Here is a 26,574-nt window from a genome sequence, read left to right on the forward strand (position 1 = left end):
CTGTTTCTGCAGCCGCCTTTGTCTTCTCCCGGCTTTTGTAATGCCATTTTGCTGCTTAGTGGGAGTGTGTACAGGTCAGGGGTTTTCCATGCTTTTTCACGTGCAGGTAATGATTCTTGTTCTTGGAGCCGAGGAGCGTAGAAAGCAACTCCGGATGGTGGGGGTTTTGGTGGTGGTAGTGTTATTTCTAACAGCTAATACTAACTTTTTTTTGAGGGTAACATTAGCATCTCAGGAATGCGTGAAACTGAAAGTTTCGTGGAGTTTTGTTCTCTATTAATGGACTGTTTAAAAAAAAAAAAAAAGAAGTTACTTTGCATGTGCTGCTTTTATCTTTACATGAAATCTGGAGGAGGAAATGAAGACTTTGAGGAAGAAAACCATTGGTTTATTATCAGACCCTTGCATTTAGATGAACAGGAAAGTATGGTAAGAATCTCTAAACCTGTAGGAGAAATGAAGGAATGAAAAGCCTCGGATCTCTGGTGGGAGGTGTCCCTGCCCATGGCAAGGGGTTGGAACAACATGATCTTTAAGGTCCCTTCCAACCCAAGCCATCCTATGATTCTATGATCTTGCTAGCTGTTTTCAGCTACTCTAACTCATTTGGTAGGGGTTTTTAGTAAGCATAATTCTTGTGTGTGAGTGGACTTTGCCATGAGCTCATCCTGCATCTCTCCAGTGCTGTACGTTAACCTTTCACTGCAATTTTAACTTGTTGACTCATCTTTTCTGTAGGGGCTTGGTGTTCAAAGGGGAACTGGATGACCCTTCTTCTTCAGCCAGGCTCAGCTTGTTCGGGGGTATCTGAGCTCCCAGAAGCAGATACATTTGCGACCGCTGAAAACGCCCTGCCACATTAGCATATTCCCTGTAACGTATGCTCAAAGGGTGTATCATTGCAGAGAAGCCTCTCTAAAGATAGCATCGTGAAGTTCTGTGTTGTCAACCAGGGACACTTGATCTAAAAAACAACATTTGATACACAGACAAGGTTTGCAAGTGCCATCTGGATTCTGGGAGATGAGCTAGGTTGTCTCTGTTTTGCATACACTCACCAGGAAAAAAAAAAAAAAAAACAAGTAGGTGCAGGCAGATTAATTCTTCAGGATCACCTGAGCAGGACCATTTAGTCCACACAAATGTCTCTGGTGACATGGGACACCAGTGTAATGCCATACTGCTGGGCAGCATGTGCCAATGCACCTTCTTAGGGTGCTGGAAGTAATTCTGTCGCGTGCGGGAAATAGTTCTATAGTTTGGTGGTATATTTATTGCAACCCAGGTGGAATCAATATAAATTCTCTGGGGCCAGTAATATTTTAATCTACTGTCAAGCGCACTGCAAGGCAGAACCTGCAAATGCTGCGAAGCCCCGCGGAAACGGGCATGCTCTTAGGGAGGTGGGGATGTGGGGTACGCAGATGTCTTTGTCTGGCTTCAGTTCTGCGTGGTGGGGAGACTGTCCTCAAAAATACGCCAGCACTGAGAGCAGAAACCTGGCGAACACGAACATCAAATACAGCCCTGGGTTGAACAGCAAACTTACAGTCCACAGCCTCCCAGGGATATGTAGGTTATAAAACGTATTTTACTTCAGGGCCTATTTCTTGACTTTCTAGTTATCCTCTCATATGCAAATCTAATTTGCCTAATGGGCTGGTGAGTGTAATTGAAAGGCAGCCTGCACTTACACGATAGTGAAAAGTCTCACCTGTGCCCGAGCACAGATGGGTCTCTGCCTTGCTGCCGCATCATTAGCAGAAATTTATAGGCACTGTGTCACAGGCTTTGCTGTGACCGTGGGAGGAAAATAGGAGTTTAAACTAAACTTGGGTTGGTTTTTTTTGTTTGTTTGTTTGTGGGGTGGGCTTTCTCTTTTCTGGGTTTGCAATTCTGATGGTTGTGCTTCTTGGTTGATGTCGCCTTTCCCTTGGGCTACAGTTGATGGTGAGCAGGTTTAATGCAGGTTAGTGGTAACTAGTTTAGGACAACCCTAAGAGTGGCGAGTTGGGAAGTCTTCTCTGAGCTGTGTTGCAGCATCATGCTTTGAATGCAAATGCATCAGCAGCTGAGCCAACACCTTCACTCTCCGGTACCTGTGCGTCATTGAATCTCCAGAGGTTATCCATGGAAAATCTTGTCCTTTGCTGCCCAGGAGAGAGAGAGGGAGGAGGCACAGCAGAGCCAGTTACTGCTGACTGATCATCTCTGTTGGGCTCATTCCCTGAAGAGACCACGAAGTAGTGAGCTTTAATGGCTCTGCTGTCCTCCCCCGTCTCTGTGCCTGGGCTCTGCGGGAGATGCTGGTTCAGCACAGAAAGGAGATGGACCTGTTGAAACAGGTCCAGAGGAGGCCACGAAGATGCTCCAAGAGCTGGAGCCCCTCTGCTGTGAGGACAGGCTGAGGGAGTTGGGGGTTTCAGCCTGGAGAAGAGGAGGCTCCAGGGAGACCTTAGAGCCCCTTCCAGTCCCTAAAGGGGACATATAGGAACTCCTTATGAGGGATTGTAGTGATAGGACAGGGGGGAAACTGAAAAGGGAGATTTAAACCGAAAGGGGAGATTTAGACTAGAAACAAGGAAGAAATTCTTCACTCTGAGGGTGGTAAGACCCTGGTCCAGGTTGCCCAGAGAAGCTGTGGCTGCCCCATCCCTGGAGGGGTTCAAGGCCAGGTTGGACGGGGCTTGGAGCAGCCTGGGCTGGTGGGAGGTGTCCCTGCCCGGGGCAGGGGGGTTGGAATGAGATGGTCTTTAAGGTGCCTTCCTACGCAAACCATTCTGTGGTGCTCCAGCACTGCACCAGTGGTCCCACTCCTAAAGGTGTGTAGGTACGTGCCTCTCTACATCCTCAGGCTCCAAAACACCTCTCAACGCCCTCCCTAAACGTGTTGCTTCTATGCTTCTGGCTCCATAGGACGGTGGAAAGCTTTCCACATGCTGATGGGGTTTGGGGCGAAAGGGAAGAGCTCTTTGTGTAGTGATGTGAGGGGTGTTTTATAAGAGGCAGAATTGTCATTTTGGCAGGGCTCCTCTGTGTGTCATTGATCGGGAGGGAATATTAGCTGGGCAGCAGTGAGTGTACTTAGCGCCCAAGTGAATGAGGCATGCTCTCTAAAGAGAGCCAGCGTAAGTTATGGTGTGATTAGTGAGTCTTGCCGACCTTAGGTACGTTGACAGGGTAGGAAGATGGGCGTTAGTGCCTGCAGCACTGCTGGCATCAGTGCAAGGGCTGCAGTAGTAAAGTCACAGCGGGTTGTGGGGTGAGGAACACTTGTGGTCCTCGGTTCGGACTTTGGCACTTGTAGGAAGTTGTAAATAATGGGGATGAAAATGACTTCCCGAGTCTTTTCCAAGTTCCTCCTTGATTTCTTGGACAACTTGCCCAGATTGGTGGAACTTCAGCCCTGGACTGGCTGGTGGTGGGTGAGCTCCTGCCCTTCAGCCTCCGTCCAGAGAAGGGAGGCTCTGTTGGGCTCTGCTTTATACTTGGGAAAGAGAAGAAAATTCAGGGACCCAAGGGGGATTGTTTTCCCCATGTCCTTCCTGAATTGCTTCATTTGGGGTTTGTGGCAGAACTTGGATGGTGGTTTGTTTTGCGTTGAATTTCTGTTTTGTTTCGGTTTTGCATAAATGACCATTGTTTTCACCTAAACTAGCCCTTTTGACTATCAGCTTCTGGACTGCTTCCTTCTCCGGGTGGTCAGGGCTTGTACCTGTTCTGTGTTTAACAAACAGTTTTGGTTTTTTCTAGTTTAATTTAGGCTTTTCGTAATAGCTTTGGGTGTCCTCGGTATTATTTGTGCGCCTCTGTGGTCTAATTGATGTTATGGATTAAATGCGGTGTTCTGCCTTGAGATCTTCTCACTTCTTTAAGAAATGGCCTTGCATTTTTCAAGTGGCGTTGTTTAACATTTACTGGTAGTGATGCTTCGGCTGCTGGCGCCGGTACTTTAGGTCTGTCTTGTACGCATAGACTTTTTTTATCTCAGTTACTGTATTACTCAATTTGAATCTTTTCTATTCACTGGATACCCTCACCCCTTAGACACCGGATCTGCTGGACCAGTTCTCATCAGCTTCAGATCCCCACATGCTCAGCGGCATTAGTGATGCTATAAGAAGTGCAGGTTTACTCAGTACTGGCTATTTTTTTGAGGTCAGTGGTGTTTTTTATGTTGATTTATAGTGGTGGGAACCAACTCAGCAAGCAGCAGCGCTTGGGAGATGGAGGACTGCGAGAGGGATGTATTCTTAAATTGTTTTAAGGATTCTGACTTAAACCTCCTCCTGTATGTCTTTAGTAAACAGGTTTAAAGTTCTTAAATCTTCAATTACTGGATGATTTTGAGGGGAATTTGTGGTGGTTTTTAATCCATCCACTTACTTTAAACGAGACCATTTCCTCTAATGATTTTGAAGCTGTTGTACTTTGACCCTGTGCGGTATGAACCTGCGAGGTGCTCGGGATGGCTCTTCCCTGTGCAGGCTCCGTGTTTCCCCGAGGTGTGTCTGTGTTTGCCTGACCGGTCAGGCCAAGTAGTGCAGGACCCAGAACTTGTCCACATCCTGGAGGATGCTTGTATTTGTGGCACCCAGCAAGGCAAGTGAGGCGGGATCATGTATAGACAAGGCCTGTCTCTCCCGAAGGAGGCTTGTGTTTTCCCCTTGCTACTGTGGTTGAAGCATTTCTGGGTTCTCTGACAACATAAAACTCAAGTAAACCTTGCTGTCAGCAGCTTTCTGCCAGCCCAGGCCATGCCATCGCAGCACCCATGGGTGCTGCTGGGGTGCCCTGGGCAGCACAGCCCGCACCAGCTCTTCTCTCCGGCAGGAGCTGCCCCTGGTGGTTCTGGATGCCCCTCCTCGTTCATGTGGGCTCTGAAGGGCAGCAGAAAACCCGCAATTTTCATCCCCAAAGTTGTGAGCTACGTGGGAGTTCCCCATGGCGTGCTGGAGAGCAGATGGGTGTCGAAGTGAAGGTCAGCCGGGAGCCTCAGGTCTGGGGCAGAGGGATTTTTTTTGACAGGAGACCTATAGGTCTGAAAGATCCTCTTAACGATCTGTAGGAACTTCCATACAAACATCCTGGTAGGAACTGGTGCTGTGTGTGACCAAACTGGTTCCCAGCAGCAAACAGGGAGCAGAGGACTCAAAGCGTTGGGGTCCCAGTTTCCTCGGCACTGTGGCACGGTGCTTCACGCCTCCACTTTGCTGCTTGGAGTTGGGTTAAAAATGCACCAGGGAGTGAAATGGCCCCCACTTGATATGCTGCTTCTCTCCAAGGAAGCTCCCTAAATGATCTCTCCCGATCGGGCAGGGATCCATCCCACAGTGAGCAGAGAGGGACCGCTGGTGGGAAGCCCTTAAGCAAAGGGGCTGCGCTGACCCAGAAACAGCATCTTCCTTGACATCTGCTAAATTTCTTATGGAATTGGCTAGAAAATTACCTCCTCTTCCACAGCTTTAGTTTTCCTACTGAAACTAAGAGCTGGGATATGAAACACCAGGTGGTGAAAAAGAAGGGTCACTAGCTTAGTATCTCAGAATAGACCGTTGCTTTTACTGTTTTCCCCCCCCCCCAGCTTCCAGGAGTGAACCAAACTCACAGCCTGGAAGCTTGCAGGATCCAGCAAAAATCCCTCAGGAAGGGGCTTGGGTTGGAAATGCGCCTTCCCTGGCGAAGCCGTGGGAATGCCGGACCCTCAGCACTCCCCTGGGTGTTTTGCAGCCTCCAGGCAGGGAACAGGGTCTGCACCCACCACCGCTGAGCTATGCTGCGGTGCGGTGGCTCTGGACCTCCCATGTGTGTGGCACCGGCGGCTCTTCGGCTCCAGCCCTGCAAAATCGCAGCGCTGCTGCTGCTGCTGAAATGCTTTTTGCAGATTCCCTTTTTCTGAACTTTTTTGTTAAAGAATAAAGTGGGGCAGCCGAGGAGGCATAGGGTCCCAGACTCTCAAATGGGGTTTGTTGAGCGGTAGTGACATGAATTTGTGGCTTAAATCTCTTCTGTCAAGGTCTTTGCTGATGGATTTTACGCTGATGTTGTGCCAGCTCAGACACCTCTAATCATAGAATCGTCTAGGTCAGAAGGAACCTTTCAGATCATCGAGTCCGACCATCAACCCAGCACTGACAAAAACCATCACTAAACCATGTCTCTGAGCACCACGTCTGCCCATCTTTTAAATATCTCCAGGGATGACAATTTCACCACTTCCCTGGGCTTGCGAGAGGCTCTTGTGCAGGACATGCTGCAGGGAAGCTGCATAGCAGCCAAAACCCTCCGGGAACGCTTCTCCTGGGTGAGACAACCCTACAGCGTCCCTGGGCTCCTCCAGACTGCTCCCTGGGACCGGAGGAGCCCCGTGAGGGCTGCCGCGGTGGTGGCCCCACACTGGCTTCTCCTCAGGGAGCTGTGGTGGTGGCTGGGATCCCCCGCCTGCAGTGGGGTCGCTCCTCGGAGTCCAATCCAGCATCTCTGCTGCTCTGAAGCCTGTTTTAATCAGTGGATGCATTTCTATTGACCATTACGAGCTGTGGAGAGCCCCTCGGAGCTAATTAGTAATAAGAGGATGCCAATTAAACACCGCTCCCTGGGCTCTACCACTGCTTTTTCTGATGCTGCTGGGTTGGAGAGGAAGGTAACAAAATGGAGCTTAGTGCATATGTGTTTCATCTGGAGAGCAGGAGAAGGGTGGAGCTGCTTGTTAAATGGCCAGCAATCCAAGTTTTAAAAGGATTTATGAGTGCAAGATAAAATCATATCCTAAAGGCTGTCTCAAAGCCTCTGTTAAGGTGGAAAACGCTTTCAAAAGTTAGAACTTGTTTCACTGTGGTTTTTCCCCTTTTTGGGTCGCCCAAAATTTTACAGGTACAAAAGTTGCAGCTTTATTTACAGTGTTTAGCCTAAACAGGAAGAAAAAAATTTTCACTCATAAATTTGCAGTGCTCAGTCGTTCTTCTATATAACCTGTGGGACTTCTGGTAACAAATTATTTTCTTTATACTTCAGCAGAGTTTCGCACAACTGTGGTTTAAACCCACTGCTTGCAAAAGTCTAAAGTTTTAAATGCAGTTGTATCCGTTCTGAAGTTTTCTTTTTTCAACACTCGGGTCCTGTTTCAGAGTTAACTGCATTTAATGTTGTTAGCCTGTACGCCAGGCTGGTGCTCTTCCAGAGAGGGCTTAAGCTGACTAAAACTGGTGGGTTGAATAGGCATCAAGAACTAGGCCGCTAATTAGAAATAAGAAGAGTTTATGAGTTGCTGTAATGGATACTTCTGTGATGAAAAGTGATCAACGTTGAAGACGGGGAGGAAAGCTGTGACACGCCGATGCTGGGTGTGGAGCGGTGGCACAGCTGGTGGCTTTGGTGTTGAAGTGCAGGGGATGGTTTGCACGTCTTGCCATGGCAGAAGTGAGCATTAGTGTCCGACGCGTCGGTTGGGGCAGCATCGTGTGTGTGTAGGTGGCTGGAGAGGATGGAGCCTGGCCGAAACGCCTGCCTACCTTTGTAAATCATAGAATCATAGAACGTTTAGAGTTGGAAGGGACCTTAAAGACCATCTAGTTCCAACCCCACTGCCATGGGCAGGGACACCTCCCACCAGACCAGGTTGCTCAAAGCTCCGTCCAACCTGGCCTTGAACCCCTCCAGGGATGGGGCCTCAAGAAATGTGGCCCCTGAACTGCAGCAGAGGTTAAAGAATACCAGTAAGAGGAAAGGACTTTCGGTGCTAGCATTGCCGGGCAGGCCGGGTTAGCGTGTCCTTCAGCCGTGATTTTCCCATGCGTTGGGTCACTTTTTACTCTCTGGAGTAAGCCTGGTGTTCACTCTCTGGACCCCAGAGAGGCGAATCGCCCCATCCATGGCCTTGCTGCTCTGGGAAGGACCAATTTGGGGGGTAACCCCTTAAAGCCAACTTTTTAAATGACTCTTCATATCTAAAAAGTAGCTGAGATGGTAAAGTGCTGTATATCATTCATGTAAGCATGGTTAACTTAATTCTTGCTTTCACTATACATAGCATTTACTGTAAGTGAAACTCACGCTCTTTTTTTTTTCATGACATAACATTTCTCTGTATGTAGAAGCCCCACAAAATAATCATAAAAAAAAAAAAAATAAATCTTTGATACCAAGCTGTTGCTCCGAGTCTTTCTAAATGGTATCCCTTCTGTACGTGTTGTGTCTGGGCTCCACCGGACTCGGGAGCCGTTAATCTTCCTGGTGTTTTCTTCCCTGCGGCAAATGAGAGACAGATGTTCCCATCTGGAAAGTTTGCTCCCGCCACCGTTGTTTCACTCGGAGCCGGAGGATTTGGAGAGCCGTGCAGCAGGCTGAGACTTTTAAGAACTAATTTTTCCATGATTGTGATAATTGCCTGTTTGATATCTGTAACGGCTTTCATTTTTCATTCAGAGTGCTTTAGCCTGATAAGTAAATAGTGCGGAGGAGTAAATATTTCTTAATATTGTAATAGGAGTGGATGATTTAAAAAAAAAAAAAAAAAAAAACAACAAAGAAGTCTTGATTCTGTAACTTTAAATGGAATAATGAACTAATGAAAAATTAGCAAAATAATTCAGCAGTAATAATCAAATGAATTAGTGAGCATCTCTGGCTTTGCTTGAACAGAGCTGCCCTGCCCAGACCCAGGTTATAACCTGGGCCAAGGAGGTCTGAGCAACCAGAAGGGTGGTTTTGGGGAGGGAAGAGCTCTACACCCATCGCCAAAGTGCTTCCCATCTTCAAACTGAAGTGCTGGCTGCTCTGCAGGCTTTGGTTTCCAGGAATATCTTCTGCTGGGATGTATTCCAGGGGTATATCCCACCCTGTGGGGTGGATGTCTCTGAGGGGGGCAGAGGAAGCAGCTGGAGAGGACAGGGAGGGTTGCCCACCCTGGGACATGGCAGTGCTCGCGCATCCCTTTGAGACAGCCCATGAGCAAAAGCCGTTGGCAGAGATGTCAAGAGATGAACTTGGGGACCCAAAACTTATTTGCGTGGGCACTAGCAGTGTGGGAAGGGAATTTCTATGGTGTGCTGGTAAGAGCAGCAACAGCTCCCAAGTGGCTGTGACTGCCATGCCGTGCGTGTATGGTTTTTAGGGCATCTTTCACGGAGCAGCTCTTGCCTCGCTCCTTCATGGAACAGAGAACAGGAGAAGGGGGAGTACCACACCAAAGTGGTTTGTGTACTTGTAGAATCATAGAGTGGTTAGAGTTGGAAGGGACCTTAAAGACCATAGGGTCCTTTAAAGGCCGTCTAATTCCAACCCCCCTGCCCTGGGCAGGGACACCTCCCACCAAACCAGGCTGCTCAAAGCCCTGTCCAACCTGGCCTTGAACCCCTCCAGGGATGGGGCAGCCACAGCTTCTCTGGGCAACCTGGGCCAGGGGCTCACCACCCTCACAGCAAAGAATTTCTTCTTAATGTCTAATCTAAGTCTTCCAGTTTTAATATGGTTCCACTCCTTGATCCAGAGTCCCTCCCCATCTGTCCTGGAGCCCCTTTAGGGACTGGAAGGGGATCTGAGGTCTCCCCGGAGCCTTCTCTTCTCCAGGCTGAACCCCCCCAACTCCCTCAGCCTGTCCTCACAGCAGAGGGGCTCCAGCCCCCGATCATCTCCGTGGCCTCCTCTGGCCCCGCTCCAACAGGTCTATGTCCTCCTGGTGTTGGGGGCTCTAGAGCTTCTACGGGTTGTGGAAGCAAGACAAACAGATTTTGAGGGCCCTGATGTGTACCCCACACTAGGGGCTGTTGGATGTGATAGTTTGTGGGATGGATCCTCCAGCCGTGGTTTCTCACCACTCGCCCTGGTATGAGGTTTTGAACCAGGAGGAGACCAGAGCTGAGGGGGCAGGGATGCCGTGCGGGTGGGTTTGTGCTGATGGGTCTGATGTGGCTGAGGCAAGGGCAGAGCTGATGTTGGGTGGGAACACAGCAGAAGAGAACTGCTGTGAAGCCCAACCTGTGCTACTGGAGAGTGTAGAGTCAGACACATGAATAGGGTTTTGTAAAAATCACTGAAGGGCAGGGCAGATAAAGATCTGCAGTCTGCCTTCAGGAATAAATTATTAATCTTATTTCCCTTATTAACTGCTTTCTGGACTGGTTGCGAGCGATAACATACTTTGCTCTTTCAAGTTCTTCTATCTGAGTTTCACATTGAATTGAGATTTAAAGTGAAACAGCTGTGTGTGGGAGAGGAATAGATGGCAATGGAGATACACGCGTTTATTTTTGATTTATAAAATGCCTATCCCGGGCTCAGCAGCTCCCTCCTGTCTGATGCGAGGCTCTCCTGCGAGGTGCCGAGTCCTCTCCACTCCCACAGCATCTTACAGCTCAGGAGCCTAGATGTGCTATAAAACCAAGCTAAACAGGGTAAAAATAGGCTGATTGCGTTTAGTGGAGGAAGTATCCGTACAGTAACATAAGTTACCCACTGCAACAGATGCTGTAGTATCATCTTGGCCAAGTCTGTGCTTTGGTGTGGAGGGAGGAGGACGGAGAAGGACCTCGGTTGACCAACATTTGCTGCTGACCTGTTTATGTGACATGCTCGTGGCTCCCAGTTCTGGTTGTAAATTATCATTTATTGACTCGAGCAAAGGGAGACCTCTGGAAACCACCCTACATACAAATAAATGTCAATATTTGTATAGAAATGTAATCTTGACTGCAAACCTCTTAACGTCTCCCTCCACGAAATTGGGACTAACCCAATCATCCTGTTTTTTCCGAAGGCTGCTGTATCGGCTGCCTTGTTTCCGATGCTTATCTTCAGTCTGGCCCCTCCGTCGCTTTTTGATGCAGTGATGCTGCAAAAAGATAAAACACTGGCTCTTTCCTCGACGATGTGATTTCAGTTTGAGCTTGGGGGAAGCTGTCTGGAAGCAGGTGATGGAGGGATTGCAGTGGAGTAGCAGTAAACGGCATCTTCTGGAAGTCTAAGTAATGATACTCTTGCTTTGCATGTAGGTAACCTCTCATCTGCATGCCCTGGAGAACGGCAGAGGTGCTCTACAGATGGCTTAGAGCCGTCAAGGGGAGGGAAAGGCAACCTTAGAGCGGAGGAAAGATGTTAATAAAATTTAAATGTAATTCTTCCCATTTCTCAGTTCCTAAATGTGAAAAATATTAGCTTGGTGGAGACTGAAAACAGATGGTGAGCAGTTGGAGCAGATAAGCATGTTATTCAAAATAAACATTCGCCAAAGCTGGGGAGGTGGCGAACCATATTTCATTTCACCCTATTTACATTATCAGGTCAGGTTCCACTGATGCTGCCTCTCGTTTGCATTCAGACTATCAACAGGGAGCCCTGCGACGCAAGCCAACTGCAGCGTGTCCTTTTCATCATCGACGTGTTTGGGCTGGAATGGATGGGTTTGGGCCATTTCCCTGGCTTTTTCTCCAGAACGATATATCAAGCTAGTTATCTTAAAGCAGCTCTCCTAGGCTGTAGGCAGGGTCCTGCCAGCCACCGGAGAGGGCACCGAGGCGTGTCCTTCTTTTGTTTCCCTTTTTGAAATGGTCTCTTTATCCATTTAGACAAGCTTTCCAGTGCTTTATCTTAAACCAGAGACTCTTACCCACGTAAACAGCAGGGAAACAAGCCTCTGATCCAAAGGGCTGTTTCTAGGAAGGGTTCCTCTTGCTGACTTGTAGGCGATTTATAATTCATGCCTCTAGTTTGAGTGGTCATCCGAGGTGGTAGGGCCAGTGGAATGAGAGGTGCATCTGGAGTGTGGCTTATCTCCCTTGCAGCGCTTTGGGATGGGTGGAATTGCCTTTGGGAGTGTCCGTTTGTCTGTTGGCTCCAGAGCGAGCTCGGAGCTGGCTCCTGGGTCACCAAAGAGTTTCTCCTGACAGACTTAACCTTGGCTGCTGCTACTGGGATGATTCTCCGGTCCTTTCCTCTCAAGAGGCAGGTATGAATTTTGGGCTCTTAACTTTTTGAGGTGAGGAGTGGCTTTTTGGATTAGGAGTGGCTTTTTAGGTTATGAGCATGTTCTGCCTGTTCTTGATGAAAGTCAAAAACATCTGCTCTGATTAAACCTCTTCTTTCCGTGTGAAACCGCTACGTGCTTTCACTTCTGAGACTCTGAACCACTGGGCAAGCCCTTGTACACAGCCTTTTGTTCAAAAGACATCAACTAAAACCAAGACTTTGTTAATTTTCAGACTTTCAATCTAGCCACTTAGTGATCAAAGCCTTGTTGACAAGGTCTGATTTTGAGTCTGCTCTCTCTGTGCTGCAGAAGGGACAAGCAAACCCTTACCTGCACGTACCTGCCGGTTATGCGGTGCTGTCTCATATTTAATGTGTTTTTCTCTTATTTCTTCCAACACGTTTCATGTTTTGACTTCTGCAGAAAGCTGGGGCGCTTGAGTCTGGCAGACAGGTTTGTGGGAAGCGGTTCAGGCTCTCTGGAGCTTATTCATGAATGGGATCGACGAAATCATTCCCAGGTCAGGCAGGTTCCTCCTTCCAATCCAAGGGGGATCCCATAACTGCATCAAGAATGGCTTGAAGATATCGATGTTCATGCTGTATGCGCCCTCCAAACACCCGGCCACAGACTTTAAATTCGTGAGGAAGGAGGAAAGACTTCACTGCCTTGAGCTGATACAGGGTTTGAGAGCCTGTACGTCCTCCGTGTGCTCACTCACAGAGGTTGCTGGATGGTGTTAAATAGTGCCCGTGCAAATGGTGTAAATTCATATAAAGCATCCACATTTTCTGCACCGTAGCAGTGACTCTTTCTTTCTTCCCATGCTCTCGGCAAGCTGACACTCCACCATTGCAGCTAGATCAGGGCTTTCTCTTGAGCATCCTTCTGCAGAGTGGAGCATCGCCAGCCTCGGGCACTCCATCAATGCCCGTCACCTCTTTGAAATGCAACCGTGCGTGTGGGAGATGCAACCCAGGAGTCATGGCCCCGGAAAGGATGTGAGACAGGTTCACAATCCGCTTTTTGTTAATAAACATAAACCTCCCATCCTGATATTGTTCTGCCATCTGTCAGAACTATATGTTGAACTCTGGGAAGCGGACAGGGAGGAGACCATTCGTGTCTGTCTGCATCCAGAGTTATTCGTGGCTTCTTCTCCGGTTCCTTATCTTGCTTTTGGGGGAAGGTAACATCCAGTTTTCCTCATGCAGTGTTTTTACTTCTTTTTCATTGCTTAGTTTATTCTCTAATTGCCAAAGGCATTTAAGGATTCATTTAAATTCCAGTACACTTGAGATACTCCCTAACTTGTCCCGATTTTTTTTTCTTTTGTCTTTTCCCTTTTCTCAAACCCACAGGCATGAAAATATTAATAAAGTGGCTTCTTTATAGAGTTTATAAAGCGAGGAAGTGCTAGCCGTTCTTCAGAGGTTACCTATCACAGCAACACTCTCTTTGTACTAAACACCATAGGCAGAAGACTTCTTTAAAGAAAATAAATGTGATGAAATCTTATTTATTGAGTGGGCGTTGAAACTGCCCCCTCTAAAATGTTGCTGCCGTGTTGGAGAGCTGGAGCCTCGGTGCCCCGGGAGCACAGGAGTGGGACTTCTCCGAGGACCATTTGAGACCCCAGGTTTTCTCCTGCCGTGCTCTCCTCTTCTCTCACTTAGCTCTTCCTCCCCTCCAGAAAAGAAAATCATCGGCTGCACTTAATCTTAACATATGCTCCTTCTTAATTTGTTACGCCAGGATGAGAACTGGAGCAGCAAAGGAAATACGGTGCGTACCGACAGTCAGTGCGGGGACTCAGATAAACCCGGGGCCTTTCGGCGAGTCACTGAAGAGCAGAGGGATGAAGGGTTTCAGGTGTATTCAAAGCTCTGGGGCTTTCTAGTCTCTTGCACACCTGGGCCCCATAAATGGGACACGCAAATATATAGGGCACGCAGCATCAACTGCTATATGCCTACAGCTGTCCTCGCCCAGACAGCAGCTTTGCAGCATCTGAAATCTGTAGCTCCCATCGCTGTGAAATCTGCTCTTCAGGCTTCATCGGCTCTTGGAGAAGATGAGATTCTTGCATCGAGCCAAGACTAAAACAGCATCTCCATGATCAGGTTTCATTTTACTCTGAGTGAATTGTCTGCCCATGTGAAGCTCCAGTGCGTTCAAGGCCGGGAAGGCAGCTCTCCCAGCCGGCCGAGTGGCCACCTCGGTGCCACCTCTTTCCCTGCTTAACCTTTGCAGCGCCTGGGTGCAAAGTTTTGACGTTTGGCAGCTTGACGGCAGAATTGTTATGCCATCAACACATTCAGTCTGTGTCCTGCAGGCACCACGTGAAAAGTAACAACATTTGTAAATGATTCCAAGTCCAGGTAGGATTTGGAAGGAGGTGTTTTTGAAGGAAAGCAACCCAATGTTTCCAGTTCAGGCAGATGTCCTGCTCTGACACTTGGAGTATTCAGTCATTGACAAGAACTGTTCCTCTTAGAGCATCATCCAATAATCTATTAGACCGTTTGACGCTCTAGCGTGATTTCAGATGATTGATACAGTGGAGTGACTTGCAGGCGTTTTGAGGAGCATCTCGGCTTCCTCTCTGTGCATCTGGATGCAGCGCTGAGATGTTGCCCTTGGTGAGCCAGTAAATATTTCTGAACAGTGAAAAGCAGAAGAAAGACTGGGAAGGCGGCATTTCTCCAGAGACCATCTCACTGGCTTGTTTTTACCCCGGGTCAACTCAAGACTGACTCAAGTCCTCATTCACAGTCTGGTTTGCTCACATGATTCTCATTAAACGGACGTGTTTAGGCTAAAAATGAGGAGGTTTAGAAAGACGGGTTTTTGTCTGCATTTATAGATGCCCCAGGTCATTAGCAGGAAGCTTTTAAATTTAACAGTCCTCTTTGCTTCTTGTCTGTAGGAGCGAGATGGAAAAGAAGGTGTTGGCTTCTCGTGGGCTTTGGTTTTGGTGTCTTGTGCAGTAGCCCAGCGATAGCTGGCTTTATTTTGGGGTTACGAATTCAATGTGACTTTTTTTTCCTCCCCTCGTAAACTAACCGACTCTATTCTGCTTTCTTAATGTGCCCTAGGGGAAAGAGGGGAAACCTTAAGGATTGGTTTCGCGCTCTGGTTCTCTCCAGGGTATGGCAATATCAGGTTGGCCATATACGCCCGGGGAAGAGGGTATCGTAGGAAGGGGGTGAAGAAGCTGGAAGGTGGCAGGGGGTGGCAATGTGTTGGTATTGGGGGGGGTGCAGTAGGAAAGAGCTAGCAGCAGCTGAGCAGGCATGGAGATGGGCAGAGAGCTTACAGAGAAGAGCATGACCCACATCCCACGTCTCTGTCCCCAGGCAATGTGCAGACAGGTCGTGATTCTCATGTATGAGCTCACGGTTTTGCAATTATTCCCGTATTCTGAGCAAAGAGGTTTCTGTCCCCTGACAGCCATCGGGCAGCTGGCACCGAGCGGTGGGTAGGTACAATTAGTGCTGTTCTGATTGAAAAATTTGGGTCGTTTAGCAACGTTGCCCTTCCCTGCCTGCGTGAGTGAACTCAGACTTTTTGTGATAGAAACGCCCCCACCTTCTTGCATAAACCCTGCTTTTTGACTATTTTGCTGTATTTATTTTGATGGGGAGGAACGGCAGGGGTTTGTCTCCTCCAGCTCTTGCCAATAAACTCACCTGCTGGAATAGGTACCGGCGTGCAAGAGTGATGTCCTGTTCCTACACCAATGTATTGGCATTCATCTGAACGTCGTATTCACGCGTGGATATGACAGGGAGAGTCGGCATATCAGTGTGAAATCATAGGAAAGTTGGATCAAATGTATGTGAATAGTAATTCACAATATTATATTAATACGTTTATTATATGTTAAAATTCATAGTGCGTTTTGGTGTGTCTTTACTTTGTTCGTGAAAGCAAAGCCGAGAATTTTTTTTTCTTTTTTGAAAACAGATATAAATAAATAAAGACACAAACTTTCTGCCGTGGAAATATCGTAGACACAGGTTTTATAGTGATTCCAGCCTCAGTTATTCCAGCTGCACCGAAATGGCAGGAAAATACGGGGTTTCAGCATGTATTCATCTCTGCTCCCTCTTGCGCAGATCATCCTGCAAACAGCAAAAAAAGAATGCGAGGAATAACGAACTTCATTTGTTACCTTGCTGGCGTTAACGATGACTTGCCATAAGGACAATAAAGGAGCCAGCTCGTGCCTGGCGCGGGGCGGCAGAGCAGGTGCTGGGGGCTCACAGAGCAGATTCCGGGCCAGCGGCACGAAGGCCTTGGGTGCCAGTTTGCCTCTTCTCTGCGCTCGAAAGCAGCATCTTTGTTGTCAGGAGTTGCGAAGTAGCAGGTTTTGTGGTTGTATTTCAGTGCGAAATTTTGCCATCTATTTGGTGCTTCCCTGCCTTACGGGAATACAGTGTTTAATTGCGTTGCCAGGCCTTGAAAGGTGATTTTCTTACAGCTGACAGACACTTGTAAAAACTGTGGATTACAAATTAGATTGTTATCTAATTTGATTGGATTACAGCATGTGCTTTAATACCTTTCTTCTGTGGCTTAACGAGGCATCAGGACTGATCCCTCTGGATTGATTAGGGGTCTGTGTTGGGACCAGTAGTGACATGGACAGTGGGATCGAGTGCGCCCTCAGCAAGTTTGTATATGACACCAAGCTGCACGGTGCGGTCGACGTGCTGGAGGGATGGGATGCCATCCAGCGGAACCTGGACAGCTTGAGAGTTGGGCCCGTGCCAACCTCAAGAAGTTCTACCAGGCCAAGTGCAAGGTCCTGCACATGGGTCAGGGCAAGCCCTGGTATCGATACAGGCTGGGGGATGAAGTGATGGAGAGCAGCCCCGCTGAGAAGGGTGTGGGGGTGTTGGTTGATGAGAAGCTCAACATGACCCGTCAATGTGCACTGGCAGCCCAAAAAGCCCCCAGCATCCAGGGCTGCATCGCCAGCAGCGTGGCCAGCGGGGGGGGGGGGGGCGGATTCTGCCCCTCTGCTCCGCTCTGTGAGACCCCTCTGCGGTGCTGCCTCCAGCTCTGGGGCCACCAACAGCAGAAGGACATGGACCTGTTGGAGAGGAGGCCCTGGAGATGCTGGGAGGGCTGGAGCCCCTCTGCTGTGAGGACAGGCTGGGAGAGCTGGGGGGGTTCAGCCTGGAGAAGAGAAGGCTCCGGGGAGACCTTAGAGCCCCTTCCAGTCCCTAAAGGGGCTCCAGGGAAGGTTGGGAGGGACTCTGGATCAGGGAGGGGAGCCATAGGATGAGGGGAAATGGTTTATACTGAAAGAGAGGAGATTTAGACTAGAAACAAGGAAGAAATTCTTTGCTGTGAGGGTGGTGAGCCCCTGGCCCAGGTTGCCCAGAGAAGCTGTGGCTGCCCCATCCCTGGAGGGGTTCAAGGCCAGGTTGGACGGGGCTTGGAGCAGCCTGGTCTAGTGGGAGGTGTCCCCACTTATCGCAGCGGGGATGGACTAGATGGCCTTTAAAGGTCCCTTCCAACCCAAACCATTCTATGATTCTATGATCCTGGGTGACACAGAACCCCTGCACACGTGTCATTTTTCAGCCGTGCCCCCTTCGGCTGCCTCGCTGAGTGGCCGTGCTTGCTTGTGTGCGAGCCAGATGCTGGAGCCACTGGCATGGAGCACCCCTGGGGTGGTGGTGGTGGTTCCCATGGGACCTGCACTTTTGGAGATGCTTAGGCTTTATCTGCTGAGCTGTCTGGTTTTAAAAAACCGAAAAAAAAAACCAAAAAAACCCTAGAAAAAAATCCTCCCAAGCCCCCAAGGCTTGCATAAACACATATTTCCTCCTTTTCCCTCAAGGATGCCTTTTTAGGCTGATTTCAGCCAAACTGGAGCCAGGAGCATGGCTGCAATGTTCGGCTGAGCTGGGACATCCGACTAGAGGGTGGTCCTCATGTGGGACCCTCAGACGCTGAAACAGAAGCTGCGGTGTGAGCTGGCGCTGTATTAGACACTAGAAGCTCCAGGCAGGAGAGAGGGTGTGAATAGCTGATGTTGGCCCATTTTTACAGCTCCGTGGTGATTTCGGCTGCTTGCTGCACACGGGGCTGGCACCCACCTACAAACCGGGGTGCCTGTTGCATGGCTCCGAGCCAGCAGTTCCTCCAGAGAAGCCGTCTCAGGGTCCGGCAGCATGAACATGGGGTGCGTGCCAGGGTGCGTGTGTGCACAAGGCTGCGTTGGGCAGCGAGGACGGCCCCGGTGCAAGAGGAGGTGCAGGAACATCTAATTTGTGAGGGTTTTTTTAAAAAGCAAACCTGTAAAACTGATCAGAGAGCTGTTTGCCAAAGTGGCCACTTTGGAGCGTGTTTTTGTTGGTAGGGGAGCAGGGCTGGGGGTGAAATCGTGGCACCCCTCCCCAGTGTCACCCCAGTGTCACCCCGTGCACGCTGGCGAGGTGCGTGTGGGCACATCTGGGGAGTGCCGAGGGGATCTTAGGCAGAGGGGGGAAAGCAAAGCAAACAGGCAGAAATACTTTGAGGAAGCATCTTCAGGCACGAGGGGTGGGAAGATGCGGTGGAGAGACTGGGGTGGTGAAGACGGGCATCTTGAGCCTGCCCGGCAGCATCTCGGGACACCTGCTGCACCCTGGGTGTCTGCCACCTCTTATCTTGACCCTTGTAATTCTGTGTTCTGGGCAGGGAGATGCTTGTCCATGACTGTCACTAAGCTTTACCACCTTCTCTTCGTACAGTTGCTGGTGAGAAGAGGGTGCCAGTGATGCCTGGATCGCCCGTGGAAGTGAAGATCCAGTCCAGGTCCTCTCCTCCCAACATGCCGCCGCTGCCCCCCGTGAATCCCGGCGGCCCCCGCCCGGTGTCCTTCACCCCGACTGCACGTAAGACCCCTGTAACGCTGCTTTTCCCTGCGACCAGCTTGAGCCAGAAGGGAAGGCTCTGCTTGTAGAAGTCACTGGGGGTGTCTCAGCCGTCGGCACGGCTGTCGGGGAGGGGGGACGGCTACATGCGGTTCTGCTACATATGCAGGGTGTATGACGGGGTCTGTAATCCCCATCCCACCCCCCTGCCTGCTCCTACCTCGCTCCCGGTGCTGCCTTGAGTCCCTCTCCCTGCAGGTGCAGCCTTGATTTCCACCATAAACTCCTTAAGAAATTGCAGTCCTTTATCAGGTCGGCTTCAAACAAGCCAAGAGCTTTTCACTGTAGCTTTTGGAGGAGTTAATTCCCGCTCTGCTGTATCTCACTTTGCAGGCAGAGTTTCTGCAGCTGAGATTAGAAAGTTTTTTCCTTTTTTTTTTTTTTTTTTTTTTTAATTTCCCAGCCTCAGAAATTCCTTGCTGTCCATCCAGCTTCTCTTTTCTCCATCTTCACTTTATAATCTTTGCTATGAAGCCGCAGTAGATCCCGGCCCTGCCCGGCTCTAGCGCGGCCTTGCACCCACTGCTTCTGGCAAGGTGTTGCTCAGAGGTGACTCCACAGACGGGATGGACGTACAGTCTTTTCTTATAGCCTGGAAAGACTCTTTTTTTTTTCTCCCTTAGCCAACATTTCAGCCATGTAATATCTTTTAAAAAGCGTTATTCCGGAGCAAAGCTGCTTTACCTTGTTGGGCACGGAGTTATCTGGCCCTGCACGTGGCAAGTATGTATTTTCCAGGCTCTCCTCACCCTTTTCCCCCCGTGTTGAGCGTCTCCCTGGCTGGTTCTGCATTGCTTTGCCGTGCACAGCAGTGTCTGGGATATCTCAGAGTTTCACGCTGGCAGTGGATTTCGGAGATTTACAATCCAGCCTCTTTCAGGACACACAGTGATGTATTGCGTGATGCTGGCAATAGCACTAATCGCCGGGTTATCCCGCCAGACACGTTGTCCCCATCTTAATGCGCTGAGGGGTTTTTAATGGCTCTCCTTTTGCTCAGGCAGAAAAAGACCATTAGCAAAGTGACAGAAATTAATTTTTCCAATGAGGTTGCTTGGCACGCTGCTAAGGGCCAAGGAGCCTGGATCTGCTGATTGCAAATGGCTTAATTGTCTCTTTCCAAGAGAGAGATGAGAGATGCAACCTGCAGTGAAGTTCATTCTTGCTTTTTAACTTCTTGGTGGTGCCAAAAGGCCTTGGTCAGAGTCAGCGGGTGTGTGCCCTGCCTTGTAAAAGCCCATGGCTTGGGCAGGCGAGGAGGAGCGTGCTGGAGGAAGGCTGTGCCTGCCTGCGGATCGCTAACAAAAGGGTTGGAGAAACAGCGAAAGCCTTTGACTATTGAGGACCTAAGGCAGAATTTAACAGAGAAGCCCTAGATGGTGACTTTTATCTTCCCAGGAATTTTCATCCTCCTCTCTCCAAAGCCGTAATCTCACCGATCTCCGTACTCCGCTTCACTTGCTTCATCACTGTCTTCTCACCTGGAAATCGTGGTACCAGCCCGGCGCTGTGGTCTGTGGCAGAGCAGATCCTGGCGATGCGCAGGATCAGATAACTGCCAGCCGCCCTGCGGTGACACCGTTTGCAGGAGGGTCAGGCAGGGTGAGAGCGGTTATGGGGGCTGCGTCTAACGGCAGCCCCGAGCCAGCCCAGCTCGCTCCGCTTCCCTGGCATCGCCCCAGCCCACCAACGTCCGACGCTCCCATCCTTGGCAGCCTCTCCCAAGGGTCCCCCGCAGCCCCCAGGTGGGTCACACAGCCCCTGCTTCTCCCCAGGTATAAATAGAGCCCATTGCTCTCCCTGGTCTTTCATTTGAAAGAATAAGAGGAAGCGAAATAGAGAAGGGGGTAAAGCGCCTCGGTCGCAGCCGCCGGAGAGCGCAGAGCTGCGCAGGCCTCTGTTGTTTGAGAGGAGCTTCTCTGGGCAGCTTTCCCCCCTATTTATAACACTTGTATTGTGAAATAAGTGCTCGTTATGAGTAATTGCCAGAAGCCTTGCCTTTCGCATAGCTCTGTGTTTGCTGGTAGCTAACCCTGCAAGTACCTGCAGAACGTCTCTGCTCCTTTGCTGCCTTGGGGGAGCCGGTGCGGGCAGGAGTTTTTCAGGTTGCATTGCTCCATAACGAAAGGCATGAGCTTGCTTTGCCTTTGCACCTCCATCCTCTCAATCCTGGCCTTTGCCTTCGTTTCATCATTTGTCTACGAAAGGACACATCTTTGTTATGCCCCAGAAGAGCCCGTCACCCCCTGGTTAGCAGGAACCACCTTTGATGGTCTCTTTGGCCTTATCTTTCCCTTGCATCTTAACCGACTCTGGTTAATCTTCTCGGCTTCCCTCCTGTGCTCACCACGGCAAGTCCAGGTGCGTGGAGCCTTTCCAGCCTCCGACCCCGGCGTGCCCCAGAGCCGTTTAACTGTTCAAGTACCTCCTGCCTTCTCCGAAAAACCCTCACTGGGGTTGTGAGGACTTGGTGTAATCCTCACGAAGCTGCAGTGGAAATTTCGGCATCTTTTTTTCCAAGTTGCTGCGCCGTCACAGCACACACCTTGCCCTGCCCCGTGTGCGAGCGGCAGCTCCGCTGGGTGGCTTCAGTGCTTCTCCTCTGAATGCCACCGTTTGAAATGCGTTTTAGAGCTTGTGGTCTTCTCTTCAGCCCTTATATCCATGAGGGATTCAGGGCCGGGCTTTTAAGGATAGCCCAGTGGAGCAGCTAAAACTGTATTTACAATGATGTACTTTTCACCTCTAAAATTCTGGGTTTGTACTGAGTTGGGGCCCCCAGCGCACAGCTGCTCTTCAGACAGGGCTTTAGATTGCACAATGGTGGTGCGGGGATGTCAACAATTTATTTTAATCCCTTGCCGAGTTCCCGAACTTCCAACCCTTCGTTTTGTTTTGACGTGCTCGCCGCTTACGGGAGGCAAAGTTGCAGATGGGACCAGGTTGGAAAAAACAACTGCGTTTGCGAAATTCGCTGTAAATCCCCGGGGAGGTAGGCGGGTGGGCGCTGCGGGGCAGGATTCTGCCGGCTCTCCTCGGGGTGAGGAGAAGGCACCTGAGCCGCAGTATCTGTTAATGGGACCTCGGCTGTAACGAGCACTGATGACTTACTGTAAATGACGGGGCTGGGAAGGATACTCGGATCATCTGGTGTCATTTTCTGCCTGACGCAGACCAGAAAACGCTGCTCGGTAATTCTTGCCGAGGGCTGTAAACTTTGAGCTAAAGCACATTTAATGCCTCGGGCTGAGCATACGGCACAGCTCAGTCTGCCGCGGCACTGGCTTTCTGCAGCCTGACCCCACGTCCTCCCGGGCTGCCTCGAGTGCGAATGGAGGTGTCCCTTCTCCGTTGAGTCCGCATTCTGTCCCTGTTTGATGGCCCTGGAAATGAAGCTTGCCGAATGGAGGAGAGAAATGTCAGGGAATTCACTGGCTGTGGTGTAAATCACATCTGAGCGATCCCGTAAGGGACGCCTTGGCTGGGCAAGTGGTTCCCCTGTGCTGGGGGCTGCGGAGCATCCCGACAGTGCAGGGGGAGGGCGAGGAGAAGGCACACGTGTTGCCCTGACCAGCTCCATCTCTGGGTGCCCTCCAGCACTGCCTGCGGGCTCTGCTCTGCCCCGTTTCTGGCTCTTGCCCTGTTTTCTAGAGACAATTAAGCACCAGCTCCCGGCTCTTGGGTGGAAGATGGATCCTCTTAACCACCAGACTGCTGAGACGTGCCCATCCGAGGCTCAATAACGGTTCTGTCTCCTGTTTGCAGTGCCCAACGGAATAAACCATTCCCCCCCGACGCTGAATGGGGCACCATCCCCACCCCAGCGCTTCAGCAACGGTCCTTCCTCCTCCTCCTCCTCCTCACTGACGAACCAGCAGCTCCCGGCCACGTGCGGCGCCCGGCAGCTCAGCAAGCTGAAGCGTTTCCTCACTACCCTCCAGCAGTTCGGCAACGACATCTCACCGGAGATCGGGGAGAAGGTCCGGACCCTTGTCCTGGCGTTGGTGGTAAGCCCTGCACACCGGCCCCGCTTTGCTTTTGCCAGACCATTTTGGCGATGGGATGCTGGCAGCCGGCCCGTGCCCGTGTTACACAATATTTTCTGTTTACGTCTTCATAAGCAGAGCTGTTGACTGAGCAAGACTCTGTAATGTTTAATGTTTTCTGCTAAAGTTGCTGACTTTTTTTTTTTTTTTTTTTTTTTTTTTATGTCTTCAAAAAGCTTTGGCATGAGCTTGGGTCCAGATGAACTTAAGAAAACCTGGAAAGATTTAGACTAAGCTTTTTTATACAGCCCTGGTGCCATGGGCTCGCTGGAAGCCATGGGCAATGCTGCGTTTCTCCATTTCCCCTCGTAAATGAAACTTTTCACACGATTCAGGGGAGCCTGTAGTTTGGTACTAGAGAGGTATTTTCTTGCTTGTGCAGATTTGTGATTACCTGGCCCTGACCGTGGATCAATTTACAAAAAAATGCCAGTTCTAGCCACCGCTTCGTTAGCGCTGCCCTGACTTCAGTGTGTGCGAACTCCGCGCTGCTTCGCTCGGCGGGGCGGCTGGGTGTAATGGAAAAAGCAGAGGTGCCGGTCAGGAGCTGGGTCTGGGAAGCTGTTGGTGCTTCTCTGCTCTCAAGTTGCTTCTGAGCAACCTCATCTCGTGGAAGATGTCCCTGCTCGTGGCAGGGGGTTGGACTAGATGGCCTTTGAAGGTCCCTTCCAACCCAAACTATTCTGTGATTCTAAGCGTGTAGGGAATATCGTGGCGCTTCAAAGATTTCATTTATTATACGCGGTGGTGAACATGGCGTGTATTTAAAGGGCTTTTTTCCTCTTTGTGGGCTGCTATTGCATGTCTTATCCAAGCCCACTAACACAGCAAGGGTGACACCAAGGTCTGCAGAAGATGGGAAGGCTGTTGCGAGATGGGAGGTCTGGGCTTCTGGTGTGCTGCCGCTTTGCTGATCGCATATTTGCCCGCATTGCCAAAGGCATTGATTCTTTGTTTGCGACAATCTGAAGGTGCAGCTACAGGAAGAGGCTTGGTAAATAACTTGTACGCGTCCTCTGCCCTTCTTCTACACTCCCACCCTTGGGTTTGCGAGAGCTGGGCTTGGAGGTGGTGCCTGCATTAATGGTCCCTCTGCGCCCTCATGCCCTTCTGCAGCTACCGAGAGCTGAAAACACCCTTCAAAAAACAAGCGAACAGGTCCTGCGAAGGAATTGTGACTAATGTTTGCAGGTATACAAACTGACTGGTAGAAATACTGTGCAAGCCCCACGCCCTGAGTGGAAACCCTGGAGCACGGGCACCACGCCGCTGGCCCGGCTGTGCTCCGCTGCGGCACCCAGCGCTGCTCCTGAGCTAGCTTCTGCTTTTTGGCAGGTTTCTTTTGAGGCTCAGCCCGCAGCAGAGGTAGCTGGCCTGCAGGCAGCCTGCAGTATTTCTGCGTCCAAGGTTGGCGTGGGCAGAGCAAACAGGGGTCTGTCCACGGCCTCGGGGGCTGGAACACCTGAACCAAAATGCTGCTGCTGAAGAAGGAAGGTGTATATATATTTCCGTGGATGTAGGGCATCCTTTTGGATATCGTTTTGCTTTTGGAAGTGAAAGGATAAGCTGTCTAGGTTCCTCTGGCTGTTGTTCTCACTATTGATTGCGGTAATTGCTGCAGGGATGAACTTTTTATATGCAAGTTATTAAATGCTGCTTGTCCCAGGGAGCACCCAGCCTAAACGGCCACAGGGTATGCAAGGTTGGGCCAGGGGAGGACCATGCTGGTGGGGCAGGCAGTGGACTGGTGGTGACTTTGTGGATGGGTTAGATGAGATAAGCTGAAAGGGAGGAAGGAGGAGAGGAAGATGCAGAGCTCTGAGCAGCTGGAATCGCTGTCTGGCTCCCCGCAGCCTGTCCCAGGCCACCTGGCCAGGGTGCAGGAGGTGCCGGCTGGGTCCTGCTGTCTCCTGGAGCCGGTCCGGGCTGGGAGGATGCTCAAGCGGGCAGCGCCTGGCTGTGCACAGCCTTCACCCCTCGCCTGGTGCAGCATTTCTAGTCCATTGGCCTGTGTCTTTTTGGCTGCGTTAGGCAGGATCTGATGCAAACATTGTCAGTCCTGTCGTGGCAGATGCAGTCTCCCTTCCAGTTCTGTTCATTTGGAACTGTTTCCCACATGTCTAAAAATAAGAACAAAATGTCATTTCATTTCTTAATTTCTTTTCCCAGAACTCAACGGTGACAATCGAGGAATTTCACTGCAAGCTGCAAGAGGCGACGAACTTCCCCCTCCGGCCATTTGTGATCCCCTTTCTGAAGGTGACAGGGAGCTGGTGGGGCTCCGTGTGCCGGTCTGTGCCGCTTGGCAGTGTGTCGTTGCTGGGAAAGCTCTCGTTTCAACCGCCGCGGCAATTTTGTTGAAGTCCAAGACAGACTGCACAGACCGTAGCAGTGGCCATGTGGGACTGGCTTGCGGAAAGCTCACGTTATAACGAGTGCCACATATGTCTGCTTGTATGTTAGGGATAAAGGAGACAAACCAAGCTCCATTCGGCAGCTTCTGATCCTATAATCTTACTTGCAAATGTTCAGATCTAGAATATTTGACACGTTGGCATACGGACCGTGTCTGGGGTGGTTAGATGCTGGAAGCACAGAGCGATTCCCACAATACTTGGTTTTTGGGCGCACTGATGTCAGGTCATCCTCAGGTCTTGAGAAAATACGGGTAAATCTGACAGTGCAGGCACCAGGGCCTGGAGGATGCTGAGTCGGGGCCACAGGCTGTAGGTGTTATTGCTCTGAGGGTTTATATGAAGAGCAAACCTGCTGGAAACGCCTGCCCGCAGCCTGCCTAATTTTCCATACTTGTTTTCCAGGCCAACCTCCCGCTGCTGCAGAGAGAGCTGCTGCACTGCGCCCGGGCTGCCAAGCAGACGCCCTCCCAGTACCTGGCGCAGCACGAGCACATCCTGCTGAACACAAACACCACGTCCCCTGCCGACTCCTCCGAGCTGCTGATCGAGGTGAACGGGAATGGGAAGAGGCACAGTCCGGACAGGTAAAACCAGCTTTCATCTCTTTGCCAAGTTCTTGAAGTCGTGAATTTTGTTTCAACTTTGCTGCTGTTAAAGCTTCAAGCAGCATCCAGGGCTAAACTGTAGGATCTTACCACTCCCAACAGCTATTCTGGCTGTTAATAAGACACCAAAGCATGGCCAGGAGGGCAAGGGAGGTGGTTCTGGCCCTGCATGCCCTCTGCTCCACTCTCATCAGACCCCACCTGGAGTACTGCATCCATCTCTGGAGCCCCCAACATGAGAAGAACATGGACCTGTTGGAGAGGGTGCGGAGGAGGCCACGGAGATGCTGGGAGGGCTGGAGCCCCTCTGCTGTGAGGACAGGCTGAGAGAGTTGGGGGGGTTCAGCCTGGAGAAGAGAAGGCTCCGGGGAGACCTTAGAGCCCCTTCCAGCCCCTCCCCAGGAGAGATGGGGAGGGACTCTGGATCAGGGAGGGGAGCCATAGGATGAGGGGGGATGGTTTTAAACTGGAAGAGGGGAGATTTAGGTTAGATATCAGGAAGAAATTCTTTGCTGTGAGGGTGGTGAGCCCCTGGCCCGGGTTGCCCAGAGAAGCTGTGGCTGCCCCATCCCTGGAGGGGTTCAAGGCCAGGTTGGACGGGGCTTGGAG

The 26,574-nt window shown here is 50.5% G+C and overlaps 1 protein-coding gene across 6 annotated transcripts in view; it reads left to right on the forward strand.

Annotated features, from left to right (window-relative positions):
• The window catches only part of CBFA2T2 (CBFA2/RUNX1 partner transcriptional co-repressor 2), a 66,585-nt gene that overhangs the window by 30,139 nt on the left and 9,872 nt on the right, over positions 1-26,574 (forward strand). For all 6 annotated transcript variants that reach the window (XM_074605026.1, XM_074605027.1, XM_074605029.1 and 3 more), the window contains exons 2-5: positions 18,715-18,858; positions 22,663-22,904; positions 25,113-25,202; positions 25,763-25,944. In XM_074605026.1, the coding sequence (XP_074461127.1) occupies positions 18,715-18,858; positions 22,663-22,904; positions 25,113-25,202; positions 25,763-25,944 (658 nt within the window). The remainder of the gene's footprint in view (positions 1-18,714; positions 18,859-22,662; positions 22,905-25,112; positions 25,203-25,762; positions 25,945-26,574) is intronic.

Source organism: Larus michahellis, chromosome 12 (assembly GCF_964199755.1).
Source record: "Larus michahellis chromosome 12, bLarMic1.1, whole genome shotgun sequence".
Taxonomy (NCBI): Eukaryota; Metazoa; Chordata; class Aves; order Charadriiformes; family Laridae; genus Larus; species Larus michahellis.